Source organism: Dromiciops gliroides, chromosome 3 (assembly GCF_019393635.1).
Source record: "Dromiciops gliroides isolate mDroGli1 chromosome 3, mDroGli1.pri, whole genome shotgun sequence".
In the NCBI taxonomy this organism is placed as follows: Eukaryota; Metazoa; Chordata; class Mammalia; order Microbiotheria; family Microbiotheriidae; genus Dromiciops; species Dromiciops gliroides.
Window position 1 is genome coordinate 332,587,396 of NC_057863.1, and position 18,480 is coordinate 332,605,875.

At 39.6% G+C, this 18,480-nt stretch overlaps 1 protein-coding gene across 1 annotated transcript in view; it reads right to left on the reverse strand.

Annotated features, from left to right (window-relative positions):
• Positions 1 to 18,480, reverse strand: part of LOC122747552 (solute carrier family 15 member 2-like) — a 96,282-nt gene that overhangs the window by 44,447 nt on the left and 33,355 nt on the right. The window contains exons 7-11 of the mRNA XM_043993503.1: positions 13,966 to 14,056; positions 3,565 to 3,642; positions 1,836 to 1,918; positions 949 to 1,035; positions 13 to 102 (exon numbers count right to left, since the gene is read on the reverse strand). Of these exons, the coding sequence (XP_043849438.1) occupies positions 13 to 102; positions 949 to 1,035; positions 1,836 to 1,918; positions 3,565 to 3,642; positions 13,966 to 14,056 (429 nt within the window). The remainder of the gene's footprint in view (positions 1 to 12; positions 103 to 948; positions 1,036 to 1,835; positions 1,919 to 3,564; positions 3,643 to 13,965; positions 14,057 to 18,480) is intronic.

The window sequence follows — 18,480 nt, forward strand, 5'->3', positions numbered from 1 at the left end:
AACCCTTCTTACCTGCTGATGGAAAAGAGCCCAGAACATTGGTAATGGGATATATAGGAACAGTACACGGGTCAATGCTTTCACCTCCAAGATGAGCTGCTTCTGTAGGAAAGAAGAGAAGAAAACTGAGCTTTCAAAAGTTCCATTCTAGGAAGCTATACACAAAGCATGAAGAAGACTAGGGAGTAATAAGAGAACAGAATCAAATTTTCAGTCAGAAAAACTCAAGTTGGACATTGGGAAGAATTCTGATAATAAGAGCAATGAAGTAAGTATGTAATCTCCTCTGAAAATCCTTCTAAACAAGAACTCCCTGCTTGCAGGTGAGGTGAGGGATGATCCTATGCAGAACTCAGGGGAAAATGAGGTAAGATGATTTGAGCTTGGGATCCTTTTAGACCTTTCTTTCTTTCTTTTTTTACCAAGGATTTCTCAGGCTGCTGTCTCCAGGGTGACTGGGTTTCTATTCAGCACAGAAGACTTATGATCCCATTTTGAAATGCTCATGCCTTGCTGTATCTGAGGCTCCTTGGTTTTCCAAGATAACCATTATTTCCTGTCCTGTGGGGACCAGCTATGAACCTGTCTATGCTTTTCCTATAGCTCAGAGACTATTCAATCAGACCACAATGATTAGGGCAGTCCTTCAAGCATTGGGTCATATAGTCATATACCAACCATATAAATACTGATATACCAACTCCATCATTCTACAGTTGTCTGATTTGATGTACGCTAAGGTGGGAAAAATTGTGGAACAACTGGACATATAAGGAATGATGCCCAAACCCCCCCCCCCCCCCCCGGGAACAGAAAGAGCTGCTTCCAGGCCACATTACTTATTAGCACCAGAAAATGGCTTCTGAGATGAAAGGCAGAGAGAAGATCAGCTCTCACAACATGGTCTTCACTGCTGGTAGACAACTTAAGCCTGCAACCCTGACTCACTGGATACTCTTCAGCTGCCCAGTCCAGCCAATGCTCTCTCTTTGGAATATCACTGGATCGGTGCTTCAGACGGTTGGAAATAGCAAACTGGGAAAAAGCAGAGGGTCATGAGAAAAGACCTACCCTTTATCTATCCTTCCTCCCTAGAGCATACATTTATCTTCTATGATCTTTTGATTCCATCTATATTATCTCTGATTCCTTGAGTCAGATTGGTCATAAAATTTCAGAATCTTCCAAGGGTTATTATGTCTTTCCCTACTCCTCTTAACACTGCCTTGTCCTGTAAGGATATGAAAAGAATTTTGCCTGATGAAAGATATTTAATCAGAGAGGTAAGAGAGACCAACTTCAACTTGGCAAAAAAAGAATAGTTAGGGGTAGCTAGGTGGTGCAGTGGATAAAGCACTGGCCCTGGATTCAATAGGACCTGAGTTCAAATCCGACCTCAGACACTTGACACGTATTAGCTGTGGGACCCTGGGCAAGTCACTTAACCCTCATTGACCTGCCAAAAAAGGATAGGAAATAATCCCCAAACTTCATGAGGCTAAAGATAAAATATGTAATTATGTTTACAGCCCTTTGATCCTAATGCTAAGTAGTAGCATGGAATAGATAAAGAATCAGTCTGAGTTTGTAAGATTGCTGTTCGAGTCCTGTCTGTAACACTGGCAGTGTGTGACTTTGGACAAGTCACAATCTCTCAGTACTCCAGTTAATCTCTAAGACTATAAATTGAAGAGCTTCTTTTTTGGTGAAGAAAATTTCCTTACTAGGGTTTCCTACACCAATGAAATCATAAGTATGGAGCAATCAAACCATTATAACTATTATCTTTCAATTTAAAAATAGGAAAAAGGATTTTTAAAAATCTAGTGACTCACCCACACGCATTTGCAGACTTTAAATATGATGTCTCCTTCTGGAGGAATTATTTTGTACATCCCACTTCCAAATGAGAACACCACTGAAACAGAAAGCAGAATTATGAGAAGAGTAGGAATCAAGGGAGATGGGCCCATACACATCACATGTGAAATGGAAAACCCATTAAATCACTTTCATACTATTCCACATACCCATTCTGCTTATTCACCTTTGCGGCTTGTGAATAAGAATCCAGCAGATTCTCTTTAAAAGGAATTGGTTTCTACTCTCTTAATTGGGATTTACATTCATTTTGAGCCATATTTTTAACTCTTGGGTTCCTTGATCAGACACAAGTTTTTAATAGTATTGGATTATATAAGAATAACAATAATAATAAAAAATAACAACTCATATGGCATTTCAAGGTTCAAGTGTTCTGATACTTAGGGATTTGCTCTTTTCTATTGACATTTATATGGTATCTATAATCTTGATATTATATCTGAGGTTGAGTATATACCAGTGCAAACATGTGAAGATTTAAAATTACTTAAAAATGAGTTATATGGACTCCATAAATTCAATTTGTTTTGATCTAAGTAAGTTGTTTTTAGGCTTGCTATGAGAAAAGTGCTTTGTAAATGGTAAAGTCCTATATAATCATATATAACATTCTTATTTCCAGAGAATTGTCCATACTTCTTGGTGGACAATTCACTGAGCCTGTTCATCTGAGAGATACAGAAAAGTGGATTTGGATCACATTGTCTTTTTTTTTAAGTCTTTACGACCCAGAGGGAGAGACAAGCCAAGATGGCAGAGCAGAAGGACAAAGTAGAACCAAACTCCCCTCTACAGCTACTCCACAAAGATCTAGAAAACACACCACATGGATTCCTGATTGGGAAATTCAAGGAAAAAAAATCAGTGAATCATTTTTTCTAGCCCAGGTCAGCATAAGAAAACAGAGGTCTGCAGAAACTGGGGACAGTGTTTAGCCAGGAGTGCCTTGCAAAGAGCCCTCCAGCTTAGGGACCTTCTTATCTGTGCAGCAGGACAAGAATAGGTCCCAAATCTGGCACTAAGGGCCCTGGCCTTGTGCAGAAAGCAAAAAGGGATGACAACTGGCAACTTTCTTACTTACTAATAAATTATATGAGTGTAATGGAACATCACTGTGCCTTAGGAAATAATGAAAGAGACAGCTTCAGAGAAAGCTGGGAAACCTGTATGAACTGATACAGATTGAAATGAGCCGAAACAGGAGAGCAATTTATGCAATAAAAACAACATTATCAAGAAAAACAACTTGGAAAAGCTTATAGAATGCTGATCCATGCCATGACTAACCATGGTTGCAGAAAGCCAATGATTAAAGATACCACCCACCCGAGAGGACATCTTGAGGTGATATCTTCAAGATGCAGAATGAGACATACATTTTTACATAGTCAATGTGGGAATTTGTTTTGCTTGACTCTGCAAATTTCTTACGAAATTTGCCCCCCTCTTTGGGGGCTGGGAAAAGGTCGGGAAAGAAAGTGCTGGTTAATTGAAAATAAAAGAAATAAAAGACTTGGATAAGAAAACACCTTCAATAGGGTGGTAATTCAGAAGTCTTGACTACCACTGTTGTTTCATTCAGGTAGGTGTCCTTGCTGCTTTCTTTGCACTCCTCAACAATTTGTACCCTTTTCTTTGCCACCCCTCCCTTCACTACTATCCCAGTGTGACCCAACTTACCCACTGCAGATAGCTGAAATAATCCGGAGACCCCAAAGACAAGCATATAACAATTTCCTCCAAAGCAGCTGATGTCAGCTACAGAGAGGAAAAATAGAGTTATCCCAGTTCTCATTTCCCCTTACTCCCCATGGTTCAACCTCATAGAACTACAGATTAGGAGCAGGGGGAGTTGATTGGTTGTTTCATTCCTTTCCATCACACCCTCTTGAAGAGAGATTTAAAAAAATCTCTACCACTCTCAAATGTGCACAACACAAAACATTCAAGTACTAAATGACCTTGAAAACAGAGGGTCCTTATTAGAGAACATCTTCCCATAGTGAAGTAATAGCAACTTAATATCTGAGACAGTAAAGGATAATGCAGGGGTGCAGGAGGGGGAATCCACACTGGATTGGGTATCAAAGATTTGGTTTTGAATCATAGCTCTGGTACTTAGGAGTTACTTCACCTCTTCAGGCCTCGGTTTCTTTCTCTGTCAAATGAGGAGACTGGACTAGATGATCTCTGATGTCCTAGTTCTACATCCCATGATAGATTCTAAGGTATGATCATTCTGGTACTTACTTCAGAGGGCCAGTATAAGGAAAGTGCTATAGAAACCTTAAAGTGCTCTGGAGATGTAAATTATTATGTAAGTGAATCAGAATTACAAAAAATACAACTACATCACAAAGAATCACTATTTTAAATTCTCGTAAAAATCTAAAATATCTGTTATATCACCGTTAAACCAAACATAGGAATAGGGACTGGACGTGTAATTTCACTGGCATAGGGAACTCCCAGGTGAGGAAATCTACTCCATCAATGCAGGCTAACACCTCCTCTACAACTTATAGTATTAGAGAGATGCCCAGAGTGCTGAAACATTAAGTGACTTGCCCAGGGTCACAAGGACTATGTATTAGAAGCAGGATTTAAACCTGTGTCTTTCTGGCTTGATGCTAGCTTTCCACCTAATATACAAACAACCTTTAAGAATGTTAATTGTAATATCATATATAGAAAGTTGTGTGTTTCTTTAAATGAAGTCAGCAGAGGCCTCAAGTCTGAAAAAGATGGATTTCACATAGTGATAGCCATCTTTGCAGATCCTTGGAGAAATAAGAAATTCCAAAAGTTGTTTAGGTGGTAGATGGGATTAAAGTATTGTCAGGATTTCCCTTCTGGAAGTTACAACTAGCCTCTGTCCACACACCTACATCCTACTCAGTTAGTTGGTCAGAGCTTTCTGTTTAGCTTCATCTGGCTAGACTAGGATTGACTCCTGCTTCCAATGAAACCAATCAGTAAACATTTATTAAGCACCCACCATGTATAAAGAGCACTATGCTAGGGTCTTGGGGGTGGAATACAAAAGTTATATAAACAAAAGTAAATTCCTGAGGGAATTTACATTCTTCTAGAAGTATCTAACATGTTCATAAATAAATGATAAATTCATACAGGATAGGCACAAAATAAATACACCATGTTGGAAGTTGAAGGGGGGTTGAAGTCTAACACAGCAGGCATATAAAAACTCTGATCTAGAAGCAGAAAATTTGCTTCAGTTATTGAAGTTGTTCTTTAAAAAAAATTATGGGGGCAGCTAGGTGGCACAGTGGATAAAGCACCGGCCCTGGATTCAGGAAGACCTGAGTTCAAATCTGGCCTCAGACACTTGACACGTACTAGCTGTGTGACCCTGGGCAAGTCATTTAACCCTCTTTGCCCTGCAAAAAAAATTATGGTGCCTTGAATTTATTTCCATACTTATTTTGGTCTGCTATTTCATTTCCTTCAAAGGATCTTGATTCTTAATAGTTTCAATGAATATTTGAATCCTCAACATGCTTTAATATTGTCTGGCTCTGATTTCCTGACCTTTTGCCCTCCCCTGGAGCTTCCATATTGATCTCCCCTCTGGTGGTTATTTCCTGCTTCCTACCTTCCTAGTTTCTAATCTTCTGATTCACCTGAAACTTACACTCTATTTTGCCCTAACTATACTTTGCCACATTGCTCTGACCCATAGGTTTGTTCTAACCTGCATCTATGCAGACACAACCCTATTCTACAATGCTCATCTGGTTCTAGATCCTTAGCTTCATTTGACTTCATACTTTTCAACTCTCCTAACATACCAAGTAGGTTGCTCTCCAGGATAACTCAAGTCCTATCTCTATCCTTAAGACATGATCTAAATCTTTTGGTAGCCACATTACCCTACTGACTCATCGAATAGAGATCACAGTTCACTAAAATGTCTAAGTCTTTTTCACAGGGAATTGTTTTCTAGTTACATCTTTCCCATCCCATTATATTGGTGGCTGATTTGGCTTTTTTTTTTTTTTTTTTGCAGGGCAATGAGGGTTAAGTGACTTTCCCAGGGTCACACAGCTAGTAATTGCCAAGTGTCTGAGGCCAGATTTGAATTCAGGTACTCCTGAATCCAGGGCCGGTGCTTTATCCACTGCTCCACCTAGCTGCCCTGGCTGATTTGTCTTTTAACTCAACTGAAGGACTTCATATTAATTACTAAATTTGACATTATTCATCCACTGTTCTAGCCTGTTGGGAGGTTTGTTATTACATTTTATTTTGTTTTGTGGACCCTGAGTTTCTTATAAAATGCAATGACCCTCCTCACTTCATGTCAGTTACAAATTTGATAAGAATGCAACTATGCCTGCATACAAATTGCTGATTTTCAAAAGTTATACAGAAAGGGGGGAAGCTAGGTGGCACAATGTATAAAGCACCATCCCTGGATACAGGAGGACCTGAGTTCAAATCTGACCTCAGACACTTGACACTAGCTGTGTGACCTTGGGCAAGTCATTTAACCCTCATTGCCCTGCAAAAACAAACAAAACAAACAAACAAACAAACAAGTTATACATAAAAAGCCTAATGGCAGATTATTGATGCCTAGAGAAATTTATTCAGATTGAGAAGCATCCACTAACCAATATTCTTTATTATCTAGGCCTTCAATAAGATCTAAATCTTCAATCCATGTAGAATGAAACTCTGCAATTATTCAGTTCACATTTTGTTCACATCATGAGAAACTTTATAAAATGCCTTGGTAAAGTCCAGATATGTTATGTCCAAGGCATCAAACAATGTGATAATAACAAAGTACCCTGGCGTTCAATAAAGAAATAATGAAAAATTATCTGTGGAGTAAGAATTGTTCAGGTTTATCACAAGATAAAGGGTATCCTACTTTAAGAAAAATGGTTCTAGTTCTTGTTTTTGTTTGTTTGTTTGTTTTGTTTTGTTTTGTTTTTTGGTGAGGCAATTGGGGTTAAGTGACTTGCCCAGGATCACACAGCTAGTAAGTGTCAAGTGTCTGAGGTCGGATTTGAACTCAGGTCCTCCTGAATCCAGGGCCAGTGCTCTATCCACTGTACCACCTAACTGCCCCGGTTCTAGTTCTTTACATATAAATATGCCAAAAATGGAGAATGATAATAAACCAGGCTTATGTCACATGAACTAGATGTGAATATTCTTTTGGCAACACCCAATTTTCCCTTTCAGATTATTTGTTCACCAAACAAGTTTCTGTTCTATAGTTTGGTCTCCCAATATACCTATCCACCATGGGAAAATGTCTTATACACATGGATAATATGAAGAAAATGTCTTATACCCACTGATCTTAGTCCAGAGATGCCTATATTATAAATTGGCATCTGGATTATAAATTATTGATTTCTGAGTTTGATTAGTACGAATCTATTCCCCATTGTTAGGCCACTTGATATTACTCAAATTCACAAAAGATAATCCAGAATCATGGTTAAAGTAGGTCTTTGGGAAGAACACTGGAGTTGGAGAGGACCTGGTTTCCAATAATGGTCCTTTCACTGACCATCTCTGTAATCTCCAGTGAATCATTTTACCTCTCTGGGCTTCACTTTCCTCATCTGTAAAGTAAGAAGGTTAAAATAGATGGCCTCTAAAGTCCCTTCCAGATCTGGATCTATAATCCTAAAATCCACAAGGTATGAGTAAAACATAAAAAGTTGGAAAGAAGTCAGGACTTGAGTCAAAGCAAGGAGGGGCCATAAAAAGTCATCAGTGCACTGCTGAAGTGAATCTGCCGGGTCCAAGTCAACAAAGAGCCCAGTCTGGTCCACAGAAGATACACAAAGATCAGAGTGAGATACAATGAACCTACAGGTTTGCTAGCATTTGTTTGCCTAGAAGGTCTAAGCCTTACATCAACTTTTAGCATGTCTTTTATTTCTGGCTCTTTCCAGGCGTTAGAACAGTTGTCTTGCTACTTGGTATCTGAGATGGCTTGACCTGATCCAGAGAGAGTTTGGCTTACACCACAGTGCAAATCCTACCTAACCACTATCACTGCCTGGCCCTCCTTTCACTCCCTCCATAGTATTCTATACCCCCTGGTTCTTCTGTAAGGCTTGTTGTGCTTGTGTTATAGTGGGGAACGGGACTTTGCTTATATTTCCTTAATAATTTTTTTTTTCCAGGGCAATGAGGGTTAAGTAACTTGCCCAGGGTCACACAGCTAGTAAGTGTCAAGTGTCTGAGGCCAGATTTGAATTCAGGTCCTCCTGAATCCAGGGCCGGTGCTTTATCCACTGCGCCACCTAGCTGGCCCCATAATTTATAAAATTTTAAAGTATGCTTGTTCTAGGGACAGCTTTGTGGCAAAATGGATAGAGCACAGGACCTGAGTTCAAATCCAACCTCAGACACTTCCTAGCTGTGTGACCCCTGGGCAAGTTACTTAACCTGAATTGCCTGCCCCCAAAAAGTACCCTTATCCTACCTACTTCTTGGCTCATGGATACCTCCTTGAAGAAGGCTGATTGTTTTCTATCATTTGGTAAGGATTAATTAATTCTTATTAGTGTATATCTGACATGGAACGTGGGATTTAAAAGGGAGGAGACCAGAGACCAGAGCTGAAGAGGGGTTATATGCAATGACTGAACAGAGGTCCCAGTGAGCAAAGTCTTGCCCCCTCAAAGTCCCTCAAGGAACTTCTTAGCTTTAGAAATGGTAGTCAAGGAGAGCCAGAATGGTGATGAGATTCTCAGAGGGAGAACCATGGGGGCCCTAGAAAAGAGAGAACCCCACAGCCTGAGAGATGGTGGTAGTTGTAATGATTGGAATGACGCCACCTACTGGAGACTTACTATAGGAAAGCTCCACCATGAGGAGAATGCCTCAGAGGGCAATGCCATGCGGATTTTCCTTGGCATCAGGAAGTAACGTTTGTGCATGGGTACTGTCCACCAAGGCTACCGGCCAATCAACTTGAGGAGCCTCCCATTTTCTGGGAGGGAACAGGAAGGAGGAAGGAGGGCCTGCGCAGAGAGGTCTGTCTTTTTTTGGTTCCTGACTTGATGGTGGTGATAGCGGCAGAGGACTTCACAGGAAATTTGAAGAAAGCTAGGAATGCCAGGCTGTTGGAATTCTGTTCTCAATCTTTCTCTATCTTTCAATAAACCCTTAAAAACCTAAACTCGTTTTATCAGTGATTTTAGTCAGTTTCCCCCAAAACTGGGGGAACAAATTAGAACCCACATTTAGAATCTTAAATTTCACACAGTGAAATGATAAGCATTCCTGAACCCAGTTTCCTGGAGAGGGAAAGGAGAGTTTTCTCTCTGTGGAAGAGTGGGGGATTAAGCTACCATGTGGAACAGCAAACATGGTCTTTGTCCTCTGTCCTCGAATTATGCACATCACGTAGATTGGATCTGAAAAGATAGCATTTCTCTTCTAGAAAAGCCTTAACCTAAGGGATGGAGCTCTAAATCTAGAAGATTATATAGGTCTGAAGAAGTAGGGCTCAACAGTAGAATGAAGAATTATCTTTCTTGTTTAAGAAAATTCAGGTGTAAGATAATTCCAAAAGGCTCATTCATGATGGAAAATGCTCTCCGCATTCAGAGAAAGAAGTATGGAGTCTGAATGCAAATCAAAGCATGCTAGTTTCACTGTTTTTGTTGTGGTTTTTCCCTTTTGCTCTGTTTCTTCTTTCATAACATGAATAATGTGGAAATACGTTTAACATGATTTCACAATGTATAACTTCTATTAGATTGCTTGCCATCTTGGGGGGAGGAGGATAAGGAAGAGGCAGAGAGAAAAATTTTATAAATATGAATGTTGAAAATTATCTTTACATGTACAAATACTATTTACCAAAAAAGAAAATTCAGATGTAAGTTCTTTATTTTAGGGTTTAGGGTTTTTGTTTTTGGCATTTTTCTAGGGAGTGAAATGCAAACCCAGAGTTCTAGAGTTCTGTGCTGATTACAGAGTACACACAGATTAATTGAATGTATTTATTGACATGCCCTTCTACTATAGGGCATAGTAATATAATTGGTGGCTCCTAAAAGCAAGGTATATGTCTTTGTACACCCCCTTTCCTCAGAAAGAGGACAGTCGGGGCAGCTAGGTGACGCAGTGGATAAAGCACTGGCCTTGGATTCAGGAGGACCTGAGTTCAAGTCCAGCCTCAGACACTTGACACTTAACTAGCTGTGTGACCCTGGACAAGTCACTTAACCCTCATTGCCCTGCAAAAACAAAAAACAAAGCAAAAAACAAAGAGGACAGTGGCTTATTGTACATGTAGAGGGTGGGGTCAGGGGTAGGCAGAGTAGTTTTATTTTTCTTTCCTACCATGATACCCTCAAGTTGTGAAAAGATCTAGAAGATGACTTCTAGCTCACTGGTTAGATCATCTGCTCAAAAGCTATGGAAGAATGCATTCGGGAATTACAAAGGATGAGAAAGCACAGATGGGCTGTGATCCTCACCAATTAAAGGAATAGCAATATAGATGAAGTCAGATTTAATAAGATCTTAAAAGGGCTGCTCTTGCCCTCCTCTCAGGGAAACGAAGAAGAAAGTTTACCAACGGGTGAGGGAAGACAGCTCTTCCTTTCATTCACGAAGATGACAGGAGAATAAGACTTTTGGATTTGCATCAAGAAGATGGAGATGGTTTAGCTATGTAGAAGTAGGTGGAAAACAAGTAGTACTTCAGGCAAACCAAGGCAAGCTGGGACATACATAGAGATTAAGCACATTGCTCTTCTTTGTGCTTCGTTCTTTCCTTTCTTTTCTTTTCTTTTCTTTTCTTTTCTTTTCTTTTCTTTTCTTTTCTTTTCTTTTTTTGCAGGGCAATGAGGGTTAAGTGACTTGCCCAGAGTCACACAGCTAGTGAGTGTCAGGTATCTGGGGTTGGATTTGAACTCAGGTCCTCCTGAATCCGGGGCCGGTGCTTTATCCACTGTGCCACCTAGTTGCTCCCATTTTGTGCTTCATTCTTTAAGAGGATCATGACACTGGGGTGATGTCATGATTTGCAATGAATTGAAGTGAGGGAGTGCTGTGTGCAAAGTTACCAGCCTCACTCTCTCCTCCAGAGCCATCTGGGTCCAGTGACAACATATACATCAGGACAATTAATTGGTGATGGCCTCAGATATTTCAAGCAGTTGGGGTTAAGTGACTTGTCCAGGGTCACACAGCTAGTAGATGTCAAGTATCTGAAGTCAGATTTGAATTCAGGTCCTCCTGACTCCAGGGCCAGTGCTATCCACTGCACCACCTAGCTACCCCAATTAAGAACATAGGAGTTCTTTGGAGAGAAACAGATCACAGACCAGGTATGTGATAGATAGGGAAACAGATAATACTAGGCAAAGAGTTGACCTTCTTCACTGAAGCCTTGGGACCCTTAAGGAGTATCTTTTAGTTACAGGAAAGATGGAACCTGTGCCTTTGCTACTAAAGTCGTGAATCTGGAGTACTTTGGGAAGTACTCATTTAGTAATGTGGCTGGTATTTTTTTATTATTTAACATTGACTTTCATCCCAATTAAAAATTACAGTTTTAATGTTCTTTGTTGCCTGGATCTGTTAAGTGTGGTGAGTAACTGAATCTCTAGACCTGAGTTAACAAGCATAAGTTCCTAGCTAAAGGCTGGGTAGGTGGGCTTGAGAAACTATATTGATTTTGAAGTTTGAATTGAGTAAAAAACAAGATCAATTGTCCTATCACTGACTTTCAGCTTTTAGTCTGTTGATATTCCAGGCTGAGGTGGTCACACTCTATGGTTATTTTATCATTAAGAATGTGCTATTGGGGTTGAAAGGCTCCTTTTATCATTGAGAGTTCCTTCTCCCAGGATGGGTAGGTGTATTCTTTCAACAAGAGGCTCAATGAGAAGATGGCTTAGGATAACATTGGACTACAGTTCTATCTAGAATAAGATAGTCCTCATGACCACATTTGAAGTCTTGAACTCTTTTTTCTTTGGGGGGAAAGGGCAGTGATGGTTAAGTGATTTGCCCAGGATCACACAGCTAGTAAATGTCAAGTGTTTGAGGCTGGATTTGAACTCAGGTCCTCCTGAATCCAGGGCCAGTGCTTTATCCACTGTGCCACTTAGCTGCCCCTGATGTCTTGAACTCTTTTTTTTTTTTTTTTGCAGGGCAATGGGGGTTAAGTGACTTGCCCAGGGTCACACAGCTAGTAAGTGTCAAGTGTCTGAGGCCGGATTTGAACTCAGGTACTCCTGAATCCAGGGCCGGTGCTTTATCCACTGCGCCACCTAGCTGCCCCCCTATCTTGAACTCTTAACATAAAAGGACAGTATAGGCCAAGAGGAGCACACCATTGAGTACTACATTTTCTCTGTAGTAATTAACCACTGGATTAGGGTTCTTGGGGGAACTACAGAGATTCTAGCAGGGCTATTCAGAGAGAAGAGGCCTGTGGTATATCCACAGTAGCAATCTGCAAATCCCAGGAACTACTATAAGTCTTTGGTATTGGTCTGGATCCCCAAGTTAAAATTATCTTCACCTTCTAGCTTTCCATTCTGACCTCCTAACTCTCTATAATGTGCATCAGAACCTCCCCTTGTCTTGGCCAAACCGACACTTTTCCAGTTTGGCACAGATACTCCAATAAAATACATCTTGAAAAATGGCATCATGGACATCTCAACATAACAAGCATCTTGCATAGTCCAAGGGGTATTCAAATTGCCTAGTCTAGTCTCTCACTAATCTTTTGTGGAAGTGAACCAGGTTATAGTGCTCCTTCAAAGGCAGCTTAGTCAAGACAGCATTTCATCCCATTTTGTCCTGTACCTCCTTTCAGTGAGAATCTGTTGATACCTTTGATCATCAAATCACATGATCCAGGAACTAGAAGGGATTTCAGAGATCATCTGGTCCAATTCCCTCATTGTACAGATGGGGAAACGGAAGGTTGTAGAGGGGAAATAACTTGACTAATGTCCCATATAGAGTAAATTTAAGGGCAAAGTTGAAAGCAGATATTCAAGCTTCCTGACTTCCCGTATAGTACTTTTTCTACTATGCCCATTAAATATAATAATAAAATAAACAAAAATGACAATAACAAGAGTGTGGATGTAGAAACACAATAACACAATTTAAATAATTTTAGCATTTCTCATTTGTGTCCCTTTACCAAAAAAGTTATCTGTGGAAAAATCCCATGAGGTAGAGAATGGTATAAAAAAAAACACTATTCCAATTCATGCACATAAATAATATATGTTATTTTTATCCTTCTATTATTAGTGTTCCTCACTTTAAGAAAGTATTAGATTTAAGAACAATAATGAATTAAATATTTCAATAAGTTATTCACTTTCAAAAGCTTCAACATAGGTACTTTTACCCAATCAATCAATTAACAAGCATTGTCTACTATGTGCCATGCTTCTCTTATACATTTCTTTTTTTCAATAATAAAAGTATTTTAATATTTTCCAGTTACATGTAAAAATAGTTTTCAACACTTGTTTTCATAAGGTTTTTAGTTCCAAATTTTTCTCTCCCTCTCCCTTCCCTCCCCCCTCCCCAAGACAGAAGCAATCTAATATAGGTTATATATGTACAATCACATTAAATATATTTCTGCATTGGTCATGTTTTGAAAGAAGAATCAGAACAAAAGGGAAGATCCTCAAAAAGTAAAAACAAAAGCAAAAGTTTCTCTTATACCTTTCAAATATGATTCAATATCCCCAAATTCAATTAATATGTAACTTTTCTGGAATATCTAAATTAGTTAAAGTGAGGATACACCTGCATTTGTATGTGCCAAAGTCTACCACAGGTGGAACAATCTTAGCTTCTCAGGACAATGTTATTCCTCAGATCATAGATTGAGAACTGGATGGGACCTTAAGGGTTTTTTGGTCCAACATCCTTATTTCATTTATGAAGAAAATGAGGCTCAGAGAGGTTAAATAATTTGTACAAGGTCATATAGCTAGTTAAGCATCAAGCTAAAATAAGAGCCCTATGAGAGAACATGGCAAAGACATTCCATCCCATTCAATCCTCTAGTAAGTCAATACTGACCTCTGAGCAGGGGCATGAAAATTGTTGAAATCAAGAACGCCAGGTTGACTATCAAATACATAATTGAGAATAACTTTCGCCTTTCTTCTGTCTGAAAAAAGATGGATCAAAACAATGTCATTGTCTCCAGGGATACAAAAACTAACAGAAACAAACTCACAATTCCCAGAATTTCCAAAACACAAACATTACAACTAGCATCTACATTTGTTTGTGTTTAGGGCCTAAAGGAACTTAAATTAGGCCAACTGGCAATTAGGTGATAGTCTTAGCAGAATTTTAGTGGACTAAACTTCCTCTTTCTATTCCATTTGTGTCTGGCCTCCATGAGAGTCTGTGTTTGTAGAATTACTTCAATTGTGTTTGCTGTGGGCTGATCTTGTGTTTGACAAACAATACTGATGACCACAACCAGAGGAGAAACAAATGCTACGGCCAAAGACAATTTCTTTTATCTTAATGATTGTTAAATATATTTTAAAAATACATTAAACATTGAAAACTAACTTGATACATATTAATTAAAGTCTAGGGTAGGACATCTTTGAGTAGGTTTGTAATAAAAGTGGGCAGCTGGTATAGTCTGATGTATCTTACCAAAGCAGAAAATCTCACCCATGTTTTTACAGAGTATGTACATTTATGGAGACCCCAAAATCCATGTATGTTGTCAATAAGTGAACAGAATGACAAGCAAAACTTTTAAGGTTCCCATTCCTCTATCCCTACATATTTTAAGTTCCAGCCCAGGAAGTTTGGTTTCTATGGCACTGGGAATAATCGTGACAGACAAAACTCTGAAATGCTTTATGAGAGAGATAAGGAGGAGAATAAGAGAAAAGAACCCCACTCTGACTAAAAAAAGAGGTTTGGAAATAGACTCAAATCAAAGTATCGAGGCATTTTTACTTAACTCCTAAGTCAAACAAAAAGGTTCTCTCATCCCCATTGCCCTATTGAACTGTCTGTAATGAAACTACTCAATTTCTATGTTTTGAAAACTTGTGTTCTATGTAACCTGAAATGAATATTTTGTTGTGTTATATGAATATAATGGAATATTGTTTTACCATGAGAAACTATAAACAATGCTACAGAGAAACATGGGGAAAACTTATATGGACTGATACGGTGAAGAAGAATCAAGAAAATCTAGTCACTCAATAATCTTCATTAAGTGCTTTCTATTGGCCAGACACTTGATTAAGTTGTCATATTCTAATGGGGAAAAAGAAATAATTAAGTAGGTACATACAAGATGCATACAGAGTGACTGGGAGTTCATTTTAGAAGTGAAGGGTCATCTATACAACAACCACAATGTAAAAGGAATCATTGAAAGATATCAATGGGATGACCAATCTTGATTCCAAAGAACTGATGATGAAAAATACCTCCTGCTTTTTCAGAGAGGTAATGGGCTATAAGTGTAGAATGAGAGGCAAAGCTGTTATCTTGATAATCTCCTAGCTCCTTGGCCCAAATACATATTTGATATAATAGACATGCCAACTAAGATTATGTCATAGGTATGACTAAGAAAAAAACATAGACAGCAGCACCAAGTCATCTTAGTAGAGTTAGAGCATCATTAATCAAACCTTGACAGAAGAGGTCATATAAGAGTAAACAGAGCCTAAGTGGACATGCCCTCAGTTATAAACAACATTTCTTCTTTCAAGAAGTAGACAAGTAGACTGGAATATAGGCATATTGAACCGGCTTTCTGGCTGATTGTTTCGAATAGCTCTGTTTGCCAGTTAATGTTCTGTATAAGGGTCTGTTGAAACTTATCATCTCCCAGGCACTCAAATTTGTATTTTGATAACTGGGCAGTTAGATGGAGTAGATAGCATGCTGGAACTACTGTCAGGAAGACACAAATTCAAATCTGACCTCAGACACTTACTAGCTTCGTCATCCTGGGCAAGTTTTAGCTCTCTGTCTCATGTTCCTCATCTGAAAATAATAATTACACCTACTTCCCAGGGTTGTCATAAGGATAAAATGAGATAAAATATGTAAAGTGCTTTTCAAACCTTAAAAAACCATTAAACACTATTATTACTATCATTATCATTATTACCAGCCAATTGTGATGTCTATAAATGTAGGTGATAATAATGAAGCTAAACTACTGAAAAATAATAATGCCCAACAAATCTGTCATTAATACATCTCTCAGGTGGTCTGAAAAGATGTGAGGGTCTTTTTCATTTGTGAACAGTAATGAGGTAGCAGCCCCGCTCAGGATGGGGTCTCTAAGCCTCAAATACTGCTTTGAGTGCAATCAGCATCTTTCCTAAACCCTACATAGCTCTTTTCTGCAGTGATCGATTGTTAGTGGAGTACAGTGAAATGGTCTACAAGAGGATAGCCCCTATGCTATATATATGACTGTGGTGGTCTCTAATATAAGCTGTTCTACAGACTTAGATACAGGCTTAGATAAGGTCTCAGGTGAACTAGTTCTTCAGGTCATTAGATGTACCCTATCCCTCTGTTGTTCACTGGTAATAACTGGAGTACTTCAAAGGGAAGGGCTTTCAAAGTAGAGAACTGAGTATGAAACGGCAATGGTATCCCATAAATCTAAGGACCTGCTATTAGAGGTAGAGGTAATACACTGCAGAACATCTCTACCTGGCATGTTGTTTACCAACCTGACAGAAAGGGGAGACTTTGAGGAAGATGCTCTTTGCATACTTTATCACTCTTACAGGCTGCTTATACCCCAAGTCTTCTGGAGATCAATATTCAGAGGATCCTTGAAGCACTGGACACAGGGAACTGACAAAGCTGAGTCCCAGAAAATAAATGTATGATTTTGTTTGGAAAAGAGAGAGGTTTAATGGGAAGTACCAAAATACTAGGCAAGTTTGCAAGTATAGGCTCTGACAACTCTTTATGCATATAGAAAAACTATAAAAACAGTAATAAATATAAATATGGCATAATTTTAATAACCAAGCATATGGACTATTAAGGGAGCTTGTTAGTTGACTGGTGAACATACAAATCAATCAATAATGACTAAGTTTAGTGGGTCCTGCCTAGATATGGAGTCACATGGATTTCCCACCACTTGGGGGTGATTTGATGGTGAGAAATAAGGGAAGTGGGACTAATACTCTGAGATTTCTGTTCATATTAGGCAAAGGAGAAATTAGAAAACAGGAAGAAAGTGAGATCAGATAGTGAGTTTGGACTAGAACTCCAAGAAGCTTCTGCTACATCATGACTAACCAGAAGTTAAGAGTGGGAAGAACAGAGTGGAACCAGGGGGCTCCTGTTATCATTACTAAGCAGAAGGGAGATCAAATAAGAAGCAGGGCACTAGAATGAAGCCAGGACTTTGCTCCTAAAATTAACACTTTGGAAAAGGGAAAAGCTAGAGGAGACCCACTAGGTTTCTATTCTCTCTAACCACTGAAAGAGGAGTGGCCCAGTCAGAGTGAAGCCATGAAGCTCCTTCTCCCTCAGCCCCCAGAAGAGAAAAGAGTGAGAAAAAGAGGAAGGATCTAAAAGAGGAACCTGATGCTGTGCTTAGCACTTCTAATTGAACCAGGTCCCAAACCTCCAATCACATTACTCCAACTAGCACTCAAGGTTCTACCTCATTCCTCTTCCTTCACTGGAGGAAAAATTTAAAACCCCGTAGTTCTAGAACTTCAGAACCATAGAAGACCACACTCCTCACCTATAGACATCAGAGAGCAAGCCCTTCATTTTGTAGATAAGAAGCTAAATCTTGGGGAGCGGAGCCAATATGGCGGAAAGAAGCCAGAGAGTTGCCTGAGCTCTCCTTCTGTTCCCTCAAGAAGAACATTAAATCAAGCCTCTGGAAAGATTCTGAAACTACAGAACTTGCAAAGAGACAGAGAGACACAGTCTTCCAACAAGAGACAATTTAGAAGACTTCAGGAAAGGTTAGTCTCACTCAGGCAAAAGGGAGGCACAATGCACCACAGCACAGCAAGCACAGTGTGGAGGGGGTTGGGGCAAGTCAGCAGGAAGATGTAGGTCACAGCTGAGCAACTGAGGTCCCTGGATCCTGGATCAACAAGCTGGTGGCGCAGCAGGACAGTGGCAAAACCCACCTGCACCAGCCAAGAAGGCAGGTTGCCAGCTAGAGGGCCAGCCATAGGACAGGTGCGACCAGGCCTAGCAATCCCAATGCGCCACCAACAAGCCCAGGGTGGTGAGAGATCCACAAGCCATAGAGGCCTCAGTGTAGAAAGCCAGTGACACAGCCCCTATATCCCAGCACAAGAAGCTTGAAACAGGGACCCTGGTGCCCCCAGAGTAGACCTCAACTTTAAAAAAAATAAGCTGCAATATGAGTAAGAAACAAAAAATAGGGGCAGCTAGGTGGCGCAGTGGATAAAGCACTGGCCCTGGATTCAGGAGTACCTGAGTTCAAATCGGGCCTCAGACACTTAACACTTACTAGCTGTGTGACCCTGGGCAAGTCACTTAACCCCCATTGCCCCGCAAAAAAAAAAAAGAAAGAAA